This window comes from Quercus robur, chromosome 10 (assembly GCF_932294415.1).
Source record: "Quercus robur chromosome 10, dhQueRobu3.1, whole genome shotgun sequence".
Lineage (NCBI taxonomy): Eukaryota > Viridiplantae > Streptophyta > Magnoliopsida > Fagales > Fagaceae > Quercus > Quercus robur.
Genome location: NC_065543.1, coordinates 43,377,311 through 43,403,831, shown reverse-complemented (window position 1 = coordinate 43,403,831; position 26,521 = coordinate 43,377,311). Strand labels below are relative to the sequence as shown.

General features: G+C 33.4%; 2 protein-coding genes across 2 annotated transcripts; one reads left to right on the top strand and one right to left on the bottom strand.

Annotated features, from left to right (window-relative positions):
- Positions 1–12,063: 12,063 nt before the first annotated feature.
- On the top strand, positions 12,064–14,082 carry LOC126703430 (AAA-ATPase ASD, mitochondrial-like). Its single transcript, XM_050402389.1, has one exon. It carries the CDS (start codon positions 12,218–12,220, stop codon positions 13,904–13,906), a length of 1,689 nt encoding a protein of 562 aa, XP_050258346.1. The 5' UTR covers positions 12,064–12,217; the 3' UTR covers positions 13,907–14,082.
- A 141-nt stretch (positions 14,083–14,223) lies between these two features.
- On the bottom strand, positions 14,224–25,073 carry LOC126703429 (DDT domain-containing protein DDR4). The gene is made up of 12 exons (XM_050402388.1): positions 24,335–25,073; positions 24,104–24,214; positions 22,088–22,174; positions 21,950–21,987; positions 21,786–21,867; positions 20,551–20,657; positions 18,976–19,132; positions 17,016–17,108; positions 16,717–16,840; positions 15,876–15,918; positions 15,573–15,752; positions 14,224–15,474 (listed from the first exon to the last, which is right to left on the bottom strand). The coding sequence occupies exons 1-12, from the start codon at positions 24,692–24,694 to the stop codon at positions 14,724–14,726; spliced, it is 2,133 nt and encodes a 710-aa protein (XP_050258345.1). The 5' UTR covers positions 24,695–25,073; the 3' UTR covers positions 14,224–14,723.
- Between the last annotated feature and the right edge of the window lie 1,448 nt (positions 25,074–26,521).

Genomic DNA, 26,521 nt, shown 5'->3' with positions numbered 1-26,521 from the left:
AAAGAACCATTTATGCCACATGACATAGCCTGCATAGAGGTTAGGCTTCTTTCAAAACTGATTGAGGTGTGTAACTGTTTATATTTGCTTGATTGGTGCAACAAAAAAAAAATCACAATTAAAATGGAATGGAAAACATTTTCCCAACTTTCATTCGTGTTTGCCCAAAAGTTGTGAAAACTGATTGATTGTTTGTCCCCAATAAATATTAGCTCTTTCTTTCACGTTACTCCCTGACCCAGTGGATCATAGAAGAAGAGAAAGTGAGGGGGGGGGGGGGGCATAGTCCATACTTTTGAAAATGATGCAATAACCTTCAGGAAAAATCAGTTCCTGTGTCACTTTCCATGTACTTAGAAAAGCCTTATTGGCCACGTGAAGTGACATGACTGGCTTGAAAGTGACCAACTCACACTGTTTATAATGGTTGTCTGCAGTGGCCAGTGGCCACGTATTTTACTGATACTTTAATAGAAAAGTGTTTTCCATAGCTGGGAAAGTGACAAAAGAAGTTGATGAAAGAAAATTATTATAATTATAAATTTATAAAATGGATACAAAGAGGGGGGACCAGTTTTAATAGTCAGTTCAGATAGAACATATTTGGACAGCTTTTATGAACGGGTAACCCCCATTTGCAACAGTCTTTCGGCGTAAGTTGGATCTAGGAAATCTTGGAATCATGTTACATTTTAGTCGGCATAAAATATTTGCTTTTATAAAAAGTCAAGATTGGAATTGGATAGTTGCAATTCCAGGTATCAGACAATAAATTACATATTTTCTTATAAATAATTTATATTATTTTTATATTTTAATTTCTTTTTTAAAATTACTCTCTTTTTTTTTCCATCTTTTGAGAAATAATATTATTAATCCAGCGTTTGGATAGCGTTGGCGTTTTGGCGTCCGTGTTTTCACCCTCTTTTTTTTTTTTTTTTTTTTTAATTTTTCTTAATTGAGAAGCGCTTCATCATGTATTGTCAGTGGGTCCCGTACACTGTGTACGAAACCCACTACCTCTTTGATAGCCAATGACTACACAGGAATGTGTCACACTAATAGGTCCCGCATATTATTCATGGGACCCATAAACCTCTTTTTTCCAGTAATTTTTTTATTAAAAATGGGTCCCACGACATTATTCACACATTTAAAAATTATTTTACTACAGTGTTTTCAGTTTTTAGTAAAATAAGCAGTATTCAAACGCATCCTAAATAAGTTTTTAATATATTTTTTAGTACTATTAACAAATTCTTTTTAAGAGATTTTTTTTTTTTTAAGATTCTTTTAATTTTTGTTATTTTCATGTAGACATTTGTGTGTGTATATATATAAATATATTACAATTAAAATAAACACTATCTACTCTAACTAACATAAAATAAAGTTTAAAAAGGTAGAATAATAGAAGTTAATTTATCAAAGGTATTATTATAACTTTACTTAGCAAATATAATTACTCTATATTATTATAATAGAATTTTTCCCATCAATTATGTAAAGTACATATAACAAAAAATGTTTTGTTTCATCATTTATTTAATTCAATAAGTCTTGGGGAACAAGATTTTTCACAATTGCTACTATAGCATGTTTTGACATTGGTATATAATAAAATTGATGTTGATAGAGAGCATGCACATTTTAAAGTAATGTCACTCCAGTCATTTCTTATCATCATAGTAAATTGTGTTATGTTGATAGAGAGCATGCACATGATTTGATATTGGTATATATTATAGGGAAATGCTAATGAGTACCCTTACGGCACTGGTTAAGAATCCAGTTAAAGAAAGTTTTTATGGGGAAAGAAAAAAAGACAATTAATGTTTTGACAGCTTTTTTCATTTTCCATAAAAGTGACGTCAAAACTTTCTTAAAATGGATTATTAACCAGTGCCCTAAGGGCACTCGTTAGCATGACCCTATATTATATAATAAATGTTACGTTGATAGAGAGCATGCACATTTAAAAGTAATGTCGCTATAATCATTTCTTGTCATCTTAGTAAGTTATAGTATAAATATAATTTTATACTATAATTTTATTTATTTATATTTATACTATCTATAAGAGGACTCTCTATATTTATACTATCTATAATTTTATGTAGTTTATAAATATCTCTAAACCTTATGTTTAACTAGGAAAAAACTTGAGGACAATCTGATAAAAATATATTTCAAACTCCACGTAAAATATCTATAAAATAGGACACTCTCTTACTAATCCATATCTCGAAAGAAAACTTATCCATTTTTTTTTTTAAGAAAGAAAAAAAGCCTATATATTATATATATTATACTATAAGATAAAATTTATAGATCCCTCTTCCATTTGCAGGTCTTAGACAATTGCTTAAATGCCCAAATAGAAAAGCCATTTAATTTCAAGCATGGAAGGGAATAACTTTACAAAAGAAAACCTTAACATAAATGAATTCCCCGTTCTTTTTTAAACTAAATTTTGGTGTAAATTATTATACAAACTTGTTCCATAGCCATAACAACAATGATATATAGGCTTTGAGGATAGAAAATTCCTCTTTGGTGGAGGATGAGGGGATATTTCGATTTCAGTCTGTCTATGGACACATTCAAACTCATACATAATTTCATAATATGCTTGGATATCGATTTATGATTAGATTTTAGCACTTATACACAAACACCACAGGTACTTTCTAGAAAAAAAAAATTTAGATACACCAATTACAAAATGACATTTAATTTGGATGTGTCCCTAACATTATTCTTTTGGTTCAACAGTTTTTTTAATTGTCTTCTACCTCAGTTGACAACTAGCACTAGTGAGCTTTGTGCTAACTATTTGATAAACTAAACCAACACGTATGGTGGTGTTTGCCACTTGCAACCACAGCAAATAACCTAACATGTATGTGAATAAGGGAGAGCTCTTATTGCTATGAATGCTGTGATTCCACAAACAAATTATTAAAATACTTCAATAGCAAAGCAATAAATTGTCATGTGACTCCCATAAAAAAAAAAAAAAAAAAAAATTGTCATGAAACTAACGTGTCTAATTTTTTTTTTTTTTAAAAAGGCATGACTAACTTTTTTAACTTTTGCCTATTTGGCTTTCTCAAAAAAAAGAAAAAGCTTTTTACCTATTAGCAAGAGGCATGAAATGACTTCATGGATTCTTGGTGTCACAATAATATCTTGCTTTCCCAGGAAAAATTCTTCTGTATCATGAATACAGACACCTTTGTTACAAACTTACAATCAATCAGTTTCAAAAAAAAAAAAAAAAAACACTTACAATCAATCACAAAATATATAGACATGCACTGTGTTTAAGTTTAATTTTTCTTATGTGCAATTATAAGCTTGCAAGTAGCAGCATAATGAACTTTTTTATTTTATAATTATCCATCTCAAAAAATACCAATTTTCAAATCTCTATTCTATGGAAAATTGACTAGGCCTAAAAGATCAAACATAAAATAAAAAGATTAATGGACAACCACAGTCGTCCAAACTTTGTCTTCTCTGTCAATAAACATCACCAGAATTCTGACCCTATCATTATGCCTTTAAAGCTTTAATCCAATCCAAACTCACTATGCCCCATTTCCTGGCTTGTGCTCACTCTCTCGTGCGCATGACCACTTTCTATGATTTGGACCACTGTCCACGTAGTCCTTCCATTCATATTGATCCATAAAATTATGGTGGCACTCGTATAAGTTCTATTTAAATTGTTTATCCTATTAAATTATAAATTATAAATCTAGTTGATAATCCGTTCAGATGTTAGATAATTGTAATAGTTAGGATTAAAAGAACTCATAATTTTATCATTGGAACATTTTAAACTCCGATACTTTTGAATGAGAAACTTTGAACTCCATACTTTCATTAACTTATCCAATAAGAACCCCAAACAAAACCCACTCTTACATAAAATTCACATACTCAATGTGGATTTCAGTTACCTCAATCGATAAAGTTTCTGATAGTTGAATAAAAGATATGGGGTTCAATTCTTGCATACACGAAAAACCGATTGGTATCTTGGTCTAATGATAAATAGTACAATTATCAAAAACTTATACATAGTTTACAAATATTAGGATTAATGATTAATAAGATAAACAATCAACATACTTGAAACACTTAAAAGTTTTGTCAATTATTTGGTAAATATTCATTTTGTTTACTAACATACTTGAAACACTTAAAATTTTTGTCAATTATTTGGTAAATATTTATTCTATTTACTTTTGTCAATTATTTGGTAAATATTTATTCTATTTACCTTGAAATGCTTTAATTTTATTTTATAAGAAACAAAAGGTAGTCTATAGATTTATTTGTTTAATTAGTTTTTGTTCCCTTTGTCTATTTCATTTGTTGAATAAGAGATATGAAGTTCAATTCTGACATACACCAAAAATTGATTAGTATTTTAGTTTGATGATGATGATAAAGAGTACAATCATCAGAAGCTTATACATCGTTTACAAATATCAAGATTAATGATTAATAAGATAAACAATCAACACACTTGAAACACTTAAAAGTTTTGTCAATTATTTCATAAATATTCATTTTGTTTACTAACATACTTGAAACACTTAAAATTTTTGTCAATTATTTGGTAAATATTTATTTTGTTTACCTTGAAATGCTTTAATTTTATAAGAAACCGAAGGTAGTCTACAGATTTATTTGTGTGATTAGTTTTTGTTCCCTTCATCTATTTTATTTGTTGAGTACTTTATTTTTTTACCATGCCAAAATACTTGTCAAGTTTTAAAATTCAATAGTTGTGGGTTTTAGTTATTGTGGGGCCAGAGAATTTGTGACCCTGGTCCACTTTACATTAGGGTCCAAGGCCCGAGCCGAGAAGGGATATAGCCGAGGACATACAATGAAAGTCCAAATAGCCTTGAGACATAGCCGATGATGATTCTGTCCTCGGCATTCCCAAGGCACTCCTAAAAGAAAGGGCAAGAACGGTATATGAACAGTTTTGGGAAAAACCGAACACATTCACATTGATGGAGAAAGAACCCCTGGACAATATGGCAACAAAGGACAAAGGAAAGGTTGCCATTACTGCCATTAAATACTCTGCGTCAGACAGAGCAATGCTTTTCAGGTTTTACAACCACCCCCAACCACTTTGGGTATGGGCTGATGGGACAAGTATCATCCCTGGAAAGCTGAACCTACACGTGGACGTTGGAGGGAGAGTAAAGGCTAATATAAAAAGAGAAGTAAGCCATCCAAAGAAAGGGGCTGGGAAAAAAGGCCAAGAACCAGAGCCTCCCAGGCCATGCCGAGGAGAAAGACTTCTCGAGCGAACATGGTTCATTTCTGTATGAGTACCATGACTAACCACCGTTCGGTGACCAAGGCCTAGCCTTTCAAGCTCACGCTCTACAAATTATATTGTTTGGGCCTTTAACTTTCGAACCCAATATCATTTTGGGGTCGTTACAAATTGAGTCCTTACAGTTATAATTAATAAAGTCTCTTGTTGTCAAATAGGAGATCTAGAGTTTGAATTCTACCTATATAAAAATTCAATTAGTATCTTGGCTCATTGATAGAGACAATTTGTGTCGTCAAGCTTGTCACTAGCAAAGAAAGAGATGGGCAATTACATTGGTATTGTTCTAGGGTATAAAGCCTAATGACAAAGACCACCAACCAACATACCTCAAGCCATCAAACTTGTCACGCATTGGTGGAGAGAGAGAGAGAGAGAGAGAGAGAGAGAGAGTCTGGTTAATGCATAAAAGAAAACCCGGTTTAGTAATAAAAATTACTTTTAAAATAATAAATAATATTAAAAATTACTTAAAAATAAATCTACATCATTTTGTATGGAATTTTGATAAATACAATATAATTTTAAACCTACAACATTCACTCTATGGTGATTACTCTTTATTATCATGTTAAGACACCAATTAATATGAGTAAAATTTGAACCCTAGATTTCTTATTCGACGATAAGAGATTTGACTAGTTTAGCTAATTAGAATCTACCATTAATTTTGTATGAAATTAATGGTAATTTTTTAACGTAATGGGGAGCAACACGACAAGTAAACTTTAAGACAAATTTGAAAATATTAAAAAAAAAAAAAAAAGTGGGGGGGGTAAAACAAAAATTCACCTAAATTTAAAAGACGAAGTTTGAATTTTTGTCAAATATAAAACTCAACTGTCTAGTGCATAGAACGGATTGGCAGCCAGTTAATTATAAAAGAATAGATGAAGAAGTGCACCTTATAATGCCCCCATATAATCGCATTTTATTTTATTTTTGGGTTGGGATGAATCCACATAGTAGCTGAAAGGCACAAAGAAAGGATGTGATTCAGCTTGAGTGGTACTTAATAAAAGGACCAATGTAGAAGTTCTTACCCACACGATTCAGCTATTTGTCCCAGATGTAACATCCATCGAATTCAATTGTGAAACGATTACAAAATTATATATATATATATATATATATATATATAGACAAAATTTAGGTACAGTACTTTAAGTGTTGTTCCTTTGGTTCCCCTCTTAAGATTCAGTTATGTGGTTACTTAACTAAAACATACATTTCAATCCCATGAGAAAAAATCCACATGGCAGAATCTTAAAAAGGGAACCTAAGAAACAGCACCTAAGTATTGTACCTAAGTCTTGCTCAATATATAAAGGAAAATTATTGAATACTCCGAGAGTACCATAAATGCATATCCCCTCCTCTCACATAAATTATTGATCCCACCATAAATTTAATTAGTGGGACTCATAGTTATGTGAGAGGGAGTACGCATTTATGGTACTCTGAGAGTACTCAATTATTATCCTATAGATGAACCTTAAATGTAATAATTTAAGTTTCTGCTATGTGACACATTCTTTTAAATTCTATTCATTTAGCCTTTTAAGTCGAATTTTAAGTTAATGAAATGTGCCAATGGAATAAATGCATATATTAATTATCTATAAATATGCACTGATTATATATGTAAAATAATTTATATGGTTATTTTTAATGATTTGATATTTTCAAAGTTGCACAATTGAATTACACATTTTATTGACCTTAACATATATATCAAATTTTGTATTAATTAGATACTGTAGGGACACGTCATGCAACCTAAGCCCAAGGTGTATGGGATCTTGGACCAGTGAGCCCAGTACAATAAATTTGTAGAGAGTGGGTCAAAGAGCTAGGCTTTAGTGCATGGATAACAGTTAATATGGTGTTCATGACAATCAAACAGAGATGAACTGAGTTTACCAAAGAAAGTTTGTTCTTGGCCCAATCCGAGGAGTTTTGTTCTAGTAAATATTGAATGAGAATGGTTCCAGGAGTTCTTGAGATTGCTACAGTGCTTTCTCTTCTCCTTCTCTCCCCCCCATCTCTAGGGTCTCTACTCTTATTTATACTACATATTTTCCTTCATCTCTACCCTACACATGGATAGATGATGGTTTCTCCCGATACTTGTCCCATCAGCCCCCTCTAGAAGTCTTCTGGGGTGGTTGTAAGGCTGCAATAATACTGTGTAGTGGTCACTTCCTCATTAATGCGACCAAGGAGCTAGCTGGGGTGCATTCAATGCGGTGACAGCAGCTTTTCCCAAGATATTTTGGGATTCTTCTCTGTCTTTTGTTCCTACAAGGCTTATCCATATTTCTAGAATTTCATGGATCGCACCTCTAGATGGCAGGCATCCTTTATGGACCTCGGCCTTGACTAGCCGAGGACAAATTCATCATCGGCACAAACTCCTAGGCCATTATATTCAATATTGTCTTCCTTATCTACTAGCATGGGTTTCCTTGACTATACTTACCTATCCTCGGACGGCCCCTTATCCTCGGCTAGGACCCTTGGCCCAAAACCCAATTGTATGATCTGGGCCCACGACCCCACAGATACTATTTATCATTTGATCAAGTATTTTACAAATAAAATAATTGTTAATCTTTGATCATCTTAATATTTTGAAAGTATAGAAAATATAAAGAGGAAGTATAATATATAAGAAAATGATATATAGTATCTAATTTTTTTCAAGAATTGTTGTATCTCTGTATAAAATATAAATAAAAATCCTTACAAGTTTGTGCTATCTCACTGTATTTGGGGGGGATAGATTACGGCCGTATTTTGGACATTTTGACACTTCTTTTCAAAAAGAAAAGAAAAAAAAGTTGGCATACACATGCAAAGGTATGCCAGAAACATATGATACATATATATATATATATATATATATATATATTTTTTTTTTTTTTTGAATACCGGTACGTGAGATATACATATGCATGACAAATAAACTAGTTTATTAATTATATATTTGTTTGAGCAGAGGTCGATTTTTCTTAAATCAAGTCTCTTTTAATATTGATTACAAGTGATTCGAAGTGATGCTTCAAAATGAAGTTGTGGTTAGAAGTGGAATCTAACTTTGTAGATTAGTGAAGGGGTTCAGAAATGCCTTGCTTAAGGGCCTTTATATGTAACCACACAATTGTACTTCAAAGTAACAATTGAAAAAAAAAAAAAAAGTAATGGAAATTTGAAGCTACTAAGTGCTAAGATCTAGTTCTAAGTTATTTTTCCAATGCCATTGTATCTCAAACAAATTAATTCAAAGAAAACTAATTAGAAGCCTAACTAATTCAAAGGTTCATAGTAAATGAATCAAAGCCTAGACTATCACACTAACATCAAACTGAAACATATTTTAGATCAAATGAGACTAAGAACTAATACTTGAATCAAACTTAAGTAAATGTGATTAAACTGAATTACAAAGTTACAAGAATAAATTCTTTACAAAGCCCTATGAACAATAAGAAGACCACCTAAGGAACTAGATTACAAATGATCCTAGAAATAATCTCAATAAGTTCTCTAAATTGTTTGTGGTGCCTTTCTTTGAGAATCGAGCCTTTTATTTGTACTTGAAGCTTTAACAATTATTGTTGGTTACTTCCTCCATGTGTTGTTTTCTCATCACGTTTGAAGAACACTCATTGAATTGGTAAAAAAATGCTTATACTCTTAAAAATGCTTATAACTCCTAAACTTGCTTCGAATTTTATTGAAACTAGTCGCAGATTCACGCGATACGTGGGATTAGATAATTATATTTTAGTTATGGTATAATATATAGAATTTGTTCTCTAAATTTTATGGAAAATAATTTGTTCTCCCAAAAAACTTAAACAATTTCTAAAATCATTTTTCATTTATTTATCTCAAAAAATATATCATCATTTTATTATATGGATTTATTTGATTGATATTATTCATTTTTTAGGCGGTCTATATTTTGATAAATTATGTTATTGTGTGTTATATTTTCCTATTTTGTTTTTCTTGTACAACTAAATTGTTTGAGTTTCAAATATATTATTCAAAATTTTCATTCTCTTAAAAATAGATTATTATATTTATAATTTTTCTTATCGTAGAAGTAGTTTTGAACTATTGATTGAGTTTTTTTTTTTTTTTTATTAATATAGATACATGAAATTGGAACTGCATATTTCTTAAACATTCCTAAGAGACTATACCATATTATAAATTTAATATTTAAAATAATATGTAGGAAAAAAGTAGACTTTATGTTTGAAATTGAACACTTCACCTATTGAAATGAAAGAAAATAATCTGTATATCATAAAGAGAACATGATCTGATTTTTTTTTTTTTTTTTTACTACGTACACTTTTATTTATTAAAATTTAATTTCCTTTAACTGGATCTTCATATTGCATTTTTGTTATTATGCTTCTGTTGAGCCTTCTCATCCGTCATATCATTGGCCACATCATTATTCTTTTTAGTATTTATTTTTTACTTTTAATTTTTTGAAAATATTAAATATATAAATATATTGGCTTTACAAATTCATCTTAGGCAATTTTAACTTTACATATTCATTTACTTTAATTTTGATGTTATAACTAAATAATAAATCAACAAAAAATAAAAATAAAAATATTTTCTATACATATTCATCTTGGGTGGTTTTATTTTAATAGTTGATAGACACATTCAAATACATGGTCAATATTGTATTTTGATATAAATTCAAAATCTTACTTCCAAAATAACTAAGTATTATGTCAAAAAAAATCAAACAAAACCTAAAAGAGGGAGAGAGAAGACTTGTGACGGAAAATTTAAAAAATCAAACACACTACCAAATCGTATTAACCCAAAATAGTATATTATAAAAAATACAATGATTCATCAACCTAAAGTAAAGTTGTAAAAAAGAATATATATATATATATATAGAGAGAGAGAGAGAGAGAGAGAGAGAGAGAGAAATCACCTTTTTCGAGAGAGAAATAGAAAATAAAATGAGAAAAAGAAGCATCAAATAAAAAATATAGTCATAAGTCAAATATCAAATTATCCAAGCCATAATATGTAATAGAATAACAGTATATTCTTATAAACTATATTTATATGCAATAAAATAACATTTAACAATTATAGAAAAGAAAAAAAGATAATAACTTAAAAACCCAAAACCAAATTGCAATGCAAAGTAAAATTCTAAAGAACACATAAATACATCAATCTAAAGTAGAGATACAAAAAATAAAAATTCACACAAAAATAAAACATGAGTGAGAAAGAGAGTAATAACCTTTTTCATGTGAGAAAATATGTATAGAATGGGATAGAAAATGTCATATTTATAGTAATAGAATGAGGATAAGAAGAGTCAAAATAAAAAGAAGAAGAAGAGATAGATAAAGAGTGACATTAAAATTGAGAGTAGTGGAGAGATGAAAATGTAAAAGAAAAGTCATGGTTGGAAGTAGTGAAGAAAAAAGATGAGAAATAGGTAAATGATATGTTCACCTTTTTTTTTTTTTTTTTTGAGCTTTATTTTCGATTGAAAATCCTATCGCAAAGATTGCCACATCAGTTTCGTTTTTACAATTGTTTTCCACCATTTGTCATGCTTTCAATGAATCAGGAAAATTTAGATTACTACCAACAATGTTAATGCATTATATTCCAAAAAGACCATTTTAAATATTGTACGCTTTAATTATAAAGTTAATGTATGTAGTATACAGCATAGTAATGCATTCTTCTCTGTTGAGGTTCTTAATAGAATTAGGGCGCAAACTATAAATTCATTGGTATTGGTGTTTTTTACTGTGTTTGATATGTGAGATTCAGACCTTATGTCACCAATCAACCTCTATTTATCAAGAGGATATTAAATGATACGGTCTTATGAGATTATCATTTTATAGTAAGTATGATTCACACATGCTGTGAGAGAGATTTGTTAAATTATCTCATATAGCATTTTTTTTCATATTTACCTATGAAAAAAAAGTTCTCATAGAATTACATTGTTGAAAGCTATTACAGTTTTTTACTACCCTATCATTTTCCTATTAGAGAGTATTACCCATCATTTACAAAGAATTAGAGCATTTACATAAGTCCGTCTAAAAATTTTCGTCTATTTTAATATAATAACCTAATTTTTCTATTTTACATAAACACTTTACAAAAACTCCCACATTAGATTATTTATTATACACTCTATTTTCTTGAAATAATAATTTTTTATTTTTTATTTCACTTACCAACATACATAAACATTAATGAGAGTCAAGACAAACGAAAGAGAGTATTGAAATAGAAAGTTACTGTTTATATTTACATAATTACTGTAATAATAATGTATATGTACAATGTTATAAATGAACTGACCGTGTGGTAGTTTATTTTAGCAAAAATGTGAAAGACTACAATTTTTTTTTTCTTCCTATTTTGCAATGTCTGGCTGAGTGCTTTTGGAAACAGAATTTGGACGGTGTGAAGCATGTGACCCAACCTCATAAGGATGAAACCCAGAACCAAAAAACGTGAATACTTGAATGATATTGAACCACGTAAATAAGATGAAAAAGTTAATGTATAAATTAAACAATAATTGTCAAAATGTTGGCATGCCATTATATGATCAAATCTCAATTAATGTCCTAAACCTTCTTTTTAATACTACAAAAAGGTGTCATTAAGCTTTTAAGCCTAGTCCTTCCTCAGTCCTACCCTACCTGTGTTCACACCTACTTTATATGAGTGAAACACTGAGCCCAAGAAAAATATGGTCCTCCAAATTCCATTAGCCTAAATGAAAAGCTCATTACCCAAAGACTGAACATGAAAAGTCCCATAATGTTTCCAGCAACCATGACTGAGATGTTTACAACTATGGGTTCTACCTTAGCTAGTTTTATGTTTGTATGGGCAATCATTCGCCAATACTGTCCATATGAGCTTCGTCGTTTCTTTGAAAAATATACACAAAAAATCACAGGTTACTTCTATCCTTACATAAGGATTTCTTTCCATGAGTTTGCAGGAGATAGGCTTAAGCGTAGTGACGCCTATTCAGCTGTTGAGGCATATCTTAGTGCTAACTCTTCCAAGAGTGCTAAAAAGCTCAAAGCTGAGATGGGTAGAGATAGTAGAAAATTGGTGCTGAGCATGGATGAGTATGAGAGGGTTACTGATGATTTTCGTGGTGTTAAAGTTTGGTGGCTGTTAAGCAAGTCAGTGTCAGCAGCAAGGCAGAATTCATATTATCCTGAACAAGAGAAGAGGTTCTACAAGCTCACATTTCATAAGAAGCACCGTGATATTATCACTGAGAAATACTTGGAGCATGTTGTGAGTGAAGGGAAGGAGATTAGGGTGAGGAATAGGCAAAGGAAGCTGTATACTAACAGTCCTGGTTACAAGTGGCCAAGTTACAAGCAAACTATGTGGAGTCATATTGTGTTTGAGCACCCAGCAAGCTTTGAAACTTTGGCTATGGACCCAGAGAAGAAGGAGGAGATTATAGAAGATTTGAGAACTTTTAGCAAGAGTAAGGACTACTATGCAAAGATTGGGAAGGCTTGGAAGAGGGGCTATTTACTATATGGCCCACCAGGAACTGGAAAGTCTACAATGATTGCAGCAATGGCAAATTTGTTGAACTATGATATCTATGATCTTGAGCTCACAGCAGTGAAGGACAACACAGAGTTGAGGAAGCTTTTGATTGAGACAACTAGTAAGTCTATTATTGTGATAGAGGATATTGATTGTTCACTTGATCTTACAGGTCAGAGGAAGAAGAAATCAGAGAAATCTTCAGACGATGAGAATGACAAGGTGAGTAAAGAAATTGCTAAGAAGGAAGCAAAGGAAGAGAATGGTAGCAAAGTCACTCTTTCAGGGCTTTTGAATTTCATTGATGGGCTGTGGTCTGCTTGTGGGGGAGAGAGGTTGATTGTTTTTACTACTAATTATGTGGAGAAGCTGGATCCTGCACTCATAAGAAGGGGTAGAATGGACAAGCATATTGAGCTGTCTTACTGTACTTTTGAGGCATTCAAGGTGCTTGCAAAGAACTACTTGAGTCTTGAAATGCATCCCATGTTTGATACAATTCAGACGTTAATAGGAGAGACCAAGATCACGCCTGCTGATGTTGCCGAGAACCTTATGCCCAAGTCCTCACTGGATGATGCAGAGAAATGTCTATCAAGCCTAATACAAGCTCTTGAGGAAGCGAAGGAAGAGGCAGCAAAGGAAGAAGCAGCAAAGAAGGAAAAGGCAGCAAAGAAAGAAAAGGAAGCAAAGGAAGAGGCAGCAAAGAAAGAGAAAGAAGCAAAGGAGGAGGCAGCAGAGAAGGAAGAGGCCGCAAAGGAAGAGGCAGCAAAGAAGGAAGAGGCCGCAAAGGAAGAGGCAGCAAAGAAGGAAAATGCAGCAAGGAAGAAAGCTGGAATAAAAGAGAATGGCCCAACCAAGGAAGATGCTTTTCAGTCTCAAGTTGACAAAGAAACTGAAAATGTATTGTGAGTTAGCGATGCAACCATGTTTTTTGAAATAACTACTATAAATTTCTTCAGGCAAGGGTCATAGTGACATGTTGTTCACTTGTAGAAATTACAAATATCTCTGTGTGCAAATACTTCATGCAGAATCCTGTTCTATCAATGTATAAGAGCAAAAGCAGTAACATAAGCACTTTTTTATATTGGCATCATTAACCCATTAAGGAATTCATCAAACATGTTCAAAGAATGAAAAGCGGGAGGGGGGGAGGTCATCAAACATGAGAACAAAGCAAAACAATTCAGAGGTTCTAAAATTCAAGGACAAAATGAGAGCGCAAGTGAAATAAAGATACAAATTAGTTATCTTTTGAGGGAGGATGGTTCCATTACAATAAACACAACAGTTTCTAACCTGATTGCTTTATCAACAGACCCAACCAACCCAAATGCTCACAGGCAGATCATTGTCATGAACATGAGAGATAAAACTACAAGGCTCGAACATCTAATAGCCCAAATTTTTCAGTTACAATATTAGTTAATGGTTATTGTACATTGATTGGATGAACTAATGAACTCCCAGCAAATTCCGATTCATCTGTCGTAGGTTTCTTTGAATGTAGAAATACTAAAAAATGACTACCTAATCTACATAACTCTCAGCATCACATTGCTCCCCGTAGCAAATCATGCACCAAAGTAGCTGCTTAAATACACCATGGAAGAACTCTGACTGTAAACTTCCTCCGTCGGCTTATCACAAAATTTATAAACTTAACTATCGTACACAGCTTCCCTGGGAGAAAACATACCCCCTTGCTGTCCAGCATAGGGAAGCCTTAGAAGTCATCTGTATCTTCATCTTTCATTACCGTGTTCAGGCCATCATCGAAACCAGAACCAGGAGCAAGCTCATTTAGGTCAAGAAAACGTCTTTTCCGTACACCCTCAATTTCATCTTGACCTGGACTATTTGGTTTCTCTGGTGGCTGTTGTTGCTCTTTCTCCACCGTCTCAGTGTAATCTTCAACAGGCTGATCAACTTTCATTTCCTGGTCATTATCGTTGCCATCAGAATTCTGACTTTCGATTGAATACTCACCATTCTCACTTGCATCTGAGTGTGCATCTGATGCAATTGACTTCTCAGGTTTCATAGACTCTGGTTCGGATTCTGACAACTCATACTGTCGGTAATTAATACGATTTCTGGTGGCCCTCTTACTGCGTCTTAGACCTGACTGGAGCTCATCAACTGACCTTAGTTTTGTTTCCCTCCTAGTACGGCCTGGCAATTTTCTAAGTTTCCGAGGCTCATCACTATCATCCTCACTGGCACTTAAGGAATCATCATCTTCTTCTTCTTCCTCTTCCTCTTCTTCAGCATTTTCGTCATCCCAATGATACTCCTCATCTCCTTCAGAGCTACTTGAAAACTTCCTCCTCTCTTTCCGTTTCTTCAGATATTCCTCATCATAAACAGCTTCCCCAACTATATCATCATCGCTATCGTAGTCAGCATCATTATCTGAAACTGCTTCAACAAAATCTTTTGCCGAATACCGTTGAGGTCTCTGTCTCCGCCGATTGCTACATGTGAATACAATCAATACATGGATGAGTTTAACACATGGAAATAGATTCAGAAAAGCAAAAGGGAAAAATAAATAAATAAATAATTAACACACCTTCGATCCAGGTCTGTTTTATTATCTTCCTGACCATCATCAAAATCAGGTGACGTGGGAGATGGTGCACTGAAATTGTCATGTTGCGCATGTGAAGGACCACTCCATTTACCATTTGCAGAAGCTTCAGGTTTCCCAAATTCTCTTCTATGTAGAGGTTCAGGGGATGGCTGTTTTCGCCTGACACAAAAGTAAGAACAAGAATGTAAGTCAAGAGTTCATTGTACTGGTATGATGATATGCAAATCAGAGGTAGAGAGAGCAAACAATAAGACCATATTTCTAGGTGAATAAATTCCATACTTGGTTATCTTGATAGCCTCATTAATGGACCGGTCATAGTCGTCTGCAAAACCATGAAAAACATTCAGATTTTATACATCCATCACAAGAGAATAGCATCAAGCACCATAAACATTTCACTCTCATGACATGGTCACCTGGCAGCCCCAATAACAACAACTAATTTCTATGAGGGATTAGTTCTTTATGATAACTAATAGTAGATAACCCGATATAGCACTGATTTAAAAAAAAGAAAAGGTTGTATTATGCCTCCCCATGAAAGTCAATAATCCCCCACACCCCCCCCCCCCCCCTCCCAAAAAAAACCCACTCAGGGCACAGGCAGCCCCTCTCTCTCCCCCTTTTCCACTTCTACTGCCCATTCATGCCACTTGCCTTCTGAAACTCATAATGTAAGGTTTCCAATAATGGGTGCAGTACAGGGCGAGACACATATATACCAGAGGATATGGCTCAAGATATAGCTGACTGAAAAAAATATACATTAGATGACCCCTACTTGTTGGATTTAAGGTTTTATTGAATTTAGTAGCAAATTATCATCAGGCACAGAGAAATATATGTTCGTCTGTTTAAATGATCTTGATACAGCAACAGTTTATCCAAATACACCTCCAACATAGGAAGATTCCCCATAAAAAAACATGGCAAGGGTGTGCCATCTGCCCAATGCATTGATCGCATCCATCCAACTGTTCACTACCTATGTTCTTTAAGAGAACAACTGAGAAGAGAATGCCTGGGTTAAAACCAATGAATTTCCCTGTCTACATTCTTAAATTTATGTTGTCATTGGACAAGTTTAAAACTATACAAATTATGAACAGGTTGCTCTTACCAAAGGTATAGGTGACAGGTTTTCTGTCACGAAGGGAGCGCCCTGGAGCAAGCCCATCCACACTTAAATAATTATCAAGAAGAAGAGCTTGTCTGTGTTGCTTTTTCAGCAACCTCTCTTTCCTCTGCAAATAACAATTAATTGCGGCATTTCAGATAAATTTTTGCTAGAGCAACAGCAAACAATAACATGAATCATTAAAGCAAAATAACTATAAGAATAACAAAGTCAAGGAATATGAATCAAGAAAGACAACCAATCAAGTTAAGAAGGTTCTAGAAACCAACAGCTTTGAGTACCTTATGATCCTTCTCAATCTCTGGAAGCATGTCTATCTTCAACTTTTTTCCTAGTGAAGCCTCTGTTCTATTTTTACTTGAGAAAAGCTTTTCCTGAGATAGATGGACAAGTTTAAATGAGCAGCAGCAGAGAAAAACCAGGAATATATTTTTGTTTAATTTGGCATGCAGCAAAAAATTTGTTATTTGTCTATTAAAACAGATAAGTACCATTAAAAAAGAATCATCATTAATCATCACTTGTAGGTGATGGAACATATACAATGTGAAAGATTTTATTTGACAAGCTTAAATTTTGCTTGACTCTTAGATAAATATATAGATCAATGAGCACAAAATCTACCAGTGAGAGGAAACACACCCCCCCCCCCCCCCCCAACCCCCCCCTAACAAATGGATCCCATGTATTCTCAATGCCCAACTAGTTTTCCTAACCATGCCAATGTTTCCTACCCAAAAGAAGCAACTCCATCCATCACACAAAACTCAACTCATATAAGCCTTGATTCCAATGTATTGACACTGGCCGCAAAAATCCCCTCTCAAAAACTAATACTGATCTGCTTCCTAACTGTACCATAAAAATTTTATTTGAAGAAAAGAGCACCATACATAGATGGTAAAGGTTTATTGAAAAATAAACAAACCAAAGAATTTGTACCATTAAAGCACTATATATCCACCAATAGCTTTTGACACCTACAGAAACTGATTGTTTAGAAAGACAGAGGATGTCAGATGATTAACCGGGTATTTGGCATTCATGTTTCGCAAATTTACAGATGGTTGAATCCTCTTGGTCATGAGTGCTTAAACTTTGTGGTGCCATAATCACTTACTGTAATCTGATGTACATCTTACACACAAATCTATAGCTTTGAAGGACAGTTACTATTGCTTGGAATAAATGATGATAATCCTTCACTGGCCTCCCTCTCCCCAGTAAGAAAAAGTCCAGTAAAGCCCCAAGAGGCCACAAGGCCCACAACAGACCTCTGTGACAGCAAAATGCATGTCCAGTTCTCCACACTTCATACAAACATTTTGTTTGAAAAGTATTTTTCAACTTCAAAAGCTTCTCAACAGTTAACACACCAAAGAGAATATTTATAATAATTTCATGTTTGCTATAAATGGAAAAACATATAGTGGTGAAATGGACGACAGTTAACTCACTCACATGGAAACATCAGTAATGTGAAACTATTTTTAGTGCACAGAAATGAGTTAAGGCTCCTGATAGCATTAGCCCAAAGGCTAAAACTCCATTCTAAACATAATAACCTTTCTGTCAGTAAATATGTATTTAATTCACCATAAAAATTTTTTTAGCGTCTTTCCATTGGAAGTTCCAACATAGATTTTTTTTTCTCTTGAATCAAGCATCAAATGGCAGATCCACCTTAATGGGAGGTAATGTACCAGCCTAGTGGATAAAAGCCAATGCAAGCCCTCTAATGATATATTTTTGAGACATACAGAACATTTTGACTTATCAAGATAAAAAAATAATACACACACGCACGCACTTGAAATTTCTTTTAAGTAGAAAATAGTATATCTAAAAATTCACAACTGCCATTGAAGAATATCACACAATAAAATGTCCTCTATGAACCCAGACAGATCCTCAGACCATGAGTATTTATCTCAATTTGTCTTTAAATTTAATAATGCACAGATGGAAAAAGATATTCAAAATCAAAACATTATAGTTTAAAGATAAATATTATTGATTGAGATTTCCCTTTTTTTCATATTAATCAAAGTACTAACAATCACAACATGTGCCCTCGCCCTTCCAAAAAAAAAATTCAAATTATTTAATATATATATATATATCAATAAAAGGAAGTTGGATAAAAAGAGAAAAAAGAGAGTTGAAAATAAAATTTGATCTATATAATATTTTATAAATATCTTAATGCATGCACATGGACAGACAGATTATGAGACTTACAGAAACATCTTGAAATTCATCAAAATTGGTTGCCACAGTTTCCCACAGGTATGTTGCACTATGAAGAACCTGGGAACCCTTTGTCTTCGCTTTCTTCACCTCAACTTTCCTTATCTCCCGATACAATCGATGACCAATTATAGGATCATCTTCATACCTGCACTGACCACATTCACCAAGAAGTGATTAAACCCCTACTACACAACAATGCACAAAAACTTGTCATCAAAGAATTATAAATCTTCCACTCAAACTAAAAGATTCTCAGTGTATCTTTTATGCAATGTATGAAAATAATGAGCAATTAAACTCCATTCCCATGCAATTTGATACCAACTTGTGATTATAAAGTTGCACTTTACCCACATAAGGTCAAACCCATTAGCATCTGTCAGTCTCAATCGTATGGTGTCACATGCCTCCAAAAAATCCCCAATATCAACAGAGGAGTTTATCTGAGCTCTTTCCACCCAATGCCACCAAAATCCATCACCCGTCACCACCATTTTGATTAAATTTCCATTCAGCTGTGGCCCAAATTTACACCCACAATTCATCCCAAACACCATAGTTCCAAGACCATTACACCACCTCGTTCTTTGAGCCAATCAATGTATTTTATAGTTGTATAGTTATGGCAACTTAGTCAAGGACAAGTGAGAGATGGCCACCAAACTCCTTAAGTGGGGTGTGAGATAAAGGAGGAGATTGGGTTTAGAATAAAGTCTCCCTAATATCCCAACTGAAGGAATTTTATTCTCATCCAAATTTAGGAATCCCACAACTTCCACCTCATCAAACCCAAAAGAAAGCATAGTCAGTACCAACAATTACAACCCAGAAACAAATCTAAATGCTTAAGCCCATCCTCATGTTGGGACAGTATATTGCAGCAAAGGGATTTTGTTGTCTCAACCCAAAGTAAATTGGAGAGGTGGACGTCATTGTTTGATGTCGCACATTTGGCAGAAGAAATAACCGGAGCTTTGAGGATTCTGAAAGGAAAATTCCAGACCTAAAACTTTTCTTCTTCAAAACTCTATTGGATTGGTTGTCAGTTATAGGAAGTCATTCACTATTTTCGGTTCATGCTTTGATGGATGCTTGTAATTTGCGCGTTTGATTGTACTTGTCGCTAGTGTATCCTTTTTGTATACTTGGGTGACACTTTTTCGATAGTTTAATAAATTTTTCATTGCTTTTATATATATATATATATATATATATATATATGTATTAAGAGAAAGAAAGAAAAGAACCAGAAGCTGAAAGAGCAGCGAAGGAGTGTTATAATGAGCTTTGAAAGAAGACTAAGAAGAAACAGGGGCTTACTTCTAAAAATTAAACTTTTTCCAATTTTTCCTAAACAAAGTTGTGTTTAGCCTACACATATTTTTTTAAACGGTAGGACTGGCAGTGGTTAACAAGTACAACTCTTTAAACCACATGTTGGCAACTCAACCCATACTCAACTCACGGGTTGGTAAGTGTTATAAACACTGACAAGGACAAGCAAAGACATACAAGCTAATAGAACTTGATGGATATGGTCTATGAGAACAATAACTACATTACCAGTAAGAAATTCCTTGTGAATCACCCCCAGAACGTTCTTTACGAAATGCAGAAAGTTGAACACCATGTTTAAGCGAGTTGTCAATATAGTTCCGGATATCTTCTTGCTGCAAAAGGTCACTCAAATTCAATATTTATACCAACAGTACTAAAGAAGCATAGATAAAACGGTCAAAGTACTAAAATATCAAATTTCAAGCTCTAAATCTATGGTTCTGAGACAGTATCTTTTAGAAACACAAATGGATGCACAGTTAATACGTATTTAGATAATGTTGCAGGAAAAGCTCTTAAAACAGCACTACCTAGCCATGAAAGGGAATTATTATCCCTTTTTTCTTTTTTTTTTGATAGGTAATATGACTTTTATTGAAAAAAAAAAAATTGAAAGTCATGTTCACGATGGTGAACACTTTGAACACTGAAACATATACAAGAAGATCAAGAGCTAAAGGAAATAGAAACTAAAAAATCAGCTACAGCAGTACAGTTCGTACACCCCCAAACACGAGCCCAAAGAAACAGAGTACGAAAAAGTAAAATTATTATCCCAAAAAATAAAACAAAAAACATTAAATGCATGACAGGATGGTAAACCAATTGGTTTTATACCAAAACGTAGAAAGCTATTTTCTTGCTTAGGTGACTGCTGGAGGGTTTTAGAAGAAGAAAAACTTTGATGAGATCTTAGGTAAAGCCACAGCATGTACAGAGTTGCAGGAAAAGTTTATCACTTAAAATTAAAAATAAAAAAGAGTTGTAGGAAAAGTGGTGGATTCCAGAAAAGAAAGAGTATTAATTAAAGAGTTGGACATTATTAAGGAGATCTTGAGTAAGCACTAACAAGAATTAGAACAACTAAAAGTGACTAAACAGTTTCCAAACATAATAGGTTTAGATCAAAGAGCACTGAACTATTATGATCTTGCATTGTTCCTCAACAACTTCTATAGCTGCAATGCCATGGGACAAGGACCTGTATTGAGTGTACTGCATGAAAGATTCATGTGCTAAACTCAAGAAATCAAGATTCAAGGTTTTGTTGAACCAAGCAGAATTTTCCATATACATTAAAATAACAAATTATGAATCAGGCTAATAATAATGCATGAATGACTTGGACTCAGCATAACCGGATAACCCTCACACTTTCTAGTAAAATTTTGGGGCTAAGTGATGAAAAAAAAAAATCAAGCCAAGTGGTACATACTATCAAGAGCTAATGATGATACTACCTCAACACGAATGTCACAGAGTGCTTTCAAGATGACCACGCGAACCCCAGGATCAAGTGTCTTGTATAGATCAACTTCCAACCTATCAAATTAGCATGATTTGATACATTAGTTATATACATAGATTCATATATGAGAGAAATCCATAGATACACGGTACTAACCCATGAGAAGCAACAATGGGTAGATCTCCATCTGCAACCTACAATCAGGTACCAAGCTCATGTTAATTTTCCACTACCAAAAAGAGATCCAATCAATAATGTCCATAATCAGTTAAATGAGTACAATGATCTAGTTACCCAATGCCACCAGTCTCTCAATTTTCTACATAAAACAGTGACCCAGGTATCACGTGTAAGTGCCATTCGCGTAACAGGAGGGATTGCCTATAGAAGAGATGAATTAGAAGTGATACAGCAAATGGATATTACAAAATAAATAGAAATCTTCCAACAGCACAGGCATTAACAGGGTCATGCTTGTATCATAAACTCATAATTGCCAGAGGAATGTATCTTACAATTTAATCAGCAATAGTTTCAAATATAACATAAAATCCAAATTTGAGCAGCAAATAGGAGAAACTTTAATGTTTAACGTCTACAAAGATTATGAGACAAGGCAATGTGAAAGCAATATCTCAGGGTAAACAAAGTAATTGACCATCAATCTGTAATATCACAAAGTAAACAAGATTCGATTTACATTATTCAGATTTTACAACTAAGGATGAAATTCATATTATACAAAGAAGGCCAATATACCTCAGTTGATTCCACAGTCAAATGACTTTTATGACAAAAGCCTTCTTGCATGCATGATAGATCATACATTAGCTTTAGAGAGTAATAGAATGGAGAAATCAAAATTAGGGTATCAATTCTTATTAAAAAAAAAAAAAAATTAAAAACATGTTAGACTGTTTTTAGGAGATCCAACTTAAAAAAAATGATCTCAGATCTCTTTGCAGCCAAATGTATAGTTGCTTAAATTTCTGAGGTGATCCTATTAAAAGTTAACGAATTAAAATAATAACTGCCCTTAAGAAAAGAGCAACAATGAACAAACCTATTGTATTGAGTATAATCAAGTTTTACCACCTCTTCTACCATGGCCTACCTTATTTTTACCGTTTGAATATTATAATGGACATCAGATAGACTATTGTGTTGTCCCTAACATATTATGTAAGTAGCTAAAACTTAAGCTCCCATCCTATAATCTCTCTTCATCAAATAATGTACCATACTTCCGAAACCAGTGACATGTGACTTTGCAATAAGAATTGACAGTGGATCACAGACTTGAAGAATGTTGGTCTCCTCTACTGTTTGGCCAATGATCACCTATTCGGGAGATTCTACTGATAAAAAGTGCAATCTTTATCTCCAAAAAATGACATGGGAATTTAACATGCTTGTAATGAATTAGAAGTAGCAGAAAACCAAGAGACAGGAGGAAGTGCATTATAAAAGAAAGAAAGAAAGATGAGCTCTTTTGGGCCTTTTCCTTTTACAACAAAAACTATCCCAGCTTTGTGCCAAAAAGTGAACACAGAAAAGTCCCCATTCTGGTGTGGGCATAAATAACAAATTAAACATACATTGCAAAACCTAAAGGTGCAAACCACCCGAAGTGCTATAACCAGCAGCTAAATCATGCAGGTTCATTGCACTTAGTGGGAATCCTACATTTCCAACAAAAATCTCAAATGAAGTTTTGAAGCAAACTGTTATCAATATATTTCTTTTAAAAATACTAAATCTTTGTCTTCCAGATATTCTAGTCAGCTCAACAAAGCTTCAATCCCTACCACATGAGGCCTAATAAAAACACCTCCAAACTCCTTTCTTCACTTCTTCTAAGCTTAGACAAACATTACTAAGACGGGTGCTCGAGTTTGGAAGTCCAAAAACCCACTGCTTAAGCTGTTGAGTTTGATTTCTTAGTCTTATGGCATTCTAACCAGAACTTAAAAAAGTCTACAAAACCACAAAGAACTGTAAGAATAATATAACAATAGCACCTATCGGACCAGAGGATTCCGGCATTTCTTTATCCTACAATTCAAGAAACTACTGCACAAACGAAGTTCGTTACTAAGAATCAAAGTATACAAGAACTCCTACATTCTACCAAGCCATTCTTATTTCTTTCAAGAAACACTTCCAAACTCAACAAAAGCAAACGAAAAGAAACTAAAATAACCCATTTTGAAACTTACCCTCTTACAGTTTAGCACTCAATTTGAATCGCATAAAACTAGCTCAACAACACAAAAACAAAGTGAACATTTTAATAAGCTTCAAACAAACCTTCAATAAAGGAATATGTATGTCACTCAAAGTATCATTGGGAGTAATCAAAGCCGTCTCGAACTCCTCAGCCGAGAACTCAATCGAGATATTCAAAAGCGGCCTAAACACCTTCAACACACAAAAACAACAATAAGAACAATAAAAATAAATAAAAAACAGCAAACCCAAAAATAGACATAAACCCTAAAGCTGAAAACTTTTAGAAAAAGAAGAGATCAAACACAGTACATGCAAGAAATTGAGTATAGAAGCCAGCTCCCACATGGACCGGAGAGTCCACCGGGGCAATTGAGCCGGCGGGGGCTGCTCCACTAGCTGCGTGACGATCTTGCTGCATTGCTCCTTCTGCGGCGACTCCTCCAATTGCTGCTGCTGCTGCTGCAATTGCTGGTCCTTCTTCTTCGGCTTGCTCGCCGGAGCAGAGGCCGCGTAGAGCCTCGCGGCGGCCCGGATAGTGCACGCGCGGGAGGGGCGGTTGCTACGGTTGACGGGGACAGGTGGGGTCGGGGCGGTGTCGTTTTGGGAATTGGGGTTGGGTTCCGGCGAAGAGGATCGGTGGTTGTTGGGGATCGGAGACGAGGAGGACATGGTAAAAAAATCGTGGGTGTGAGAGAGAGAGAGAGATCGAGAAGTAGGGTTTAGGAGAGTTATGGTGGGATTACATGTAGAGGATCATATGGATTTGTTTGCATTGAAAAACAACATGATGGAAGAAGAGGACCAAAGGTCCAAACTCCAAACCATAACTCACTTGGGGGTTTTTTTTTTTATGAATTAATGTTGTTCTATCTAATGTTTCTGTTTCTGTTTCTGTGTCTGAGGTTTTTGTTTTTGTTTTTGTTGTTGTCTTTTTTTTTCTTTTTCTTTTTTTTGGGTTTGTTTTTGTTTTTGTTTTCGCTAATGTGAGTGAAAGAGAAAGAAGGGTTAGAGAGTGTGAGGGAGAGGAAGGAAGAAAGGGAACACAAAAACAAAACACACAATCCCTGGAATTTTGGTGAAAAAAATTTTTTTTGGGTTTTTTTTTTTTAATTTTTTAACTTTTGGGTTATTAGGTAAATTTGTTTTTTGAATCTGGGTTTTATAAATTTGGATAATATTCTGTGGCGGCTAATTAAGAAAAAAAAATTAATTTATGTTTTGATTAATTTGGGATTAATCAGAAAATATAGAACAGTAAAAACTATTTGATTGGGAAAAAAGAAAGAATCTGATAATAAGTGATAAGGATCATTTATAAGGATTTAAATTTAACTAGGTTTTTTTTTTTTAGTTATATTTTCTAGGTTTTTTTGTCTTTAGACTTTATAGAAAATGGAATTGACTTTTGGATGACTTGTTTTGGTTTCTGTGCTGGTAATTGTTTACTTGTGGTTTAACAGGTTGTGAATGTTTTTTTGGTAGAAAAATATTCAACAGTCACATATTTATAAGATAATTTGCTTTATATTATAGGTTGAAATTCCCTCTTGTTAAATTTTTTTTTAAAAAAACCATACCATTCAACAAAAAGGCATAAGGGAAAAAGAAAAAGAAAATTAAAAAAAAAAAAAAAGAGTTGAATCTGAATGTGAAAACAAAATTGATCTATTTTGTGACAACTCATTTATCATTGGAGCTAAAGATGAACTTGTTCTTAGCTCTTTGTTCTCATTTTTTATATGTACTATAAATGTACTGGGCACAAAATGCTTTTGTTTTCAGCCACAACCTTTGTAAAATCAATTTTTAGCACATCTTTGTTTAATAAGGGGAAAAAAATGTAAAATCTACCAATCATTTGCACTTTGCAACACCACACTTACCCAATTTCCAGTGCTCCATCTGCTCCTTCCATTGACTGCATATCTCTCACCCCTAGTTTTGATTAACCAAAACAAAAATAGGAAAAATAGAATTGCCATGTTGCATGTTGTGTTGATGTAGCCATGACTATACACTATACTTATACAAACCATCCCTCATGTATTTAATATTTCTTTCTATCCAAATGAGTTTTTTTTTTTTTTTTGATAGGATATCCAAATGAGTTTTAATTATTAACTTGCAGTGACAATTATACACCTTTAATAGTTTCTTTTTGATAAACTAGATTCCATTAAATAAAAGCTACACGTAAAGCGCATTGAGATAATTACAAAACAACTTTCTAGCTGTTCAACATGTGTTTGAAATAACTTGATATGTGCCAGTAACCTATGGGTTTAGTTGACATCTTCTGACATCAGCAATGATAACATTCAAGGTTTGACTCCTCAATCCTTTAATGCATCCAAAAAAAACCGATATGTTATATTTTAATTTTTACCAAAATAACTTGATTTGTGTCTGTAATCTATTGGTTTATACTGATATGGTACTTCAATTTTCACTGAATATAAATTAAATTTTTTGTTGTAAAAATGTTGTAGAAATGTT

Excerpts from the sequence above, each read along its gene's own strand:
- LOC126703429 (XM_050402388.1), bottom strand. The coding sequence starts at position 24,694 with ATGTCCTCCTCGTCTCCGATCCCCAACAACCACCGATCCTCTTCGCCG. Across the intron at positions 17,109-18,975 it reads ATGAATTTCAAGATGTTTCT|GAAAAGCTTTTCTCAAGTAA; the intron begins GTAAGTCTCATA and ends CATCTATCTCAG. Across the intron at positions 15,919-16,716 it reads ACCTGTCACCTATACCTTTG|ACGACTATGACCGGTCCATT; the intron begins GTAAGAGCAACC and ends ATGGTTTTGCAG.
- LOC126703430 (XM_050402389.1), top strand. The coding sequence starts at position 12,218 with ATGAAAAGTCCCATAATGTTTCCAGCAACCATGACTGAGATGTTTACA.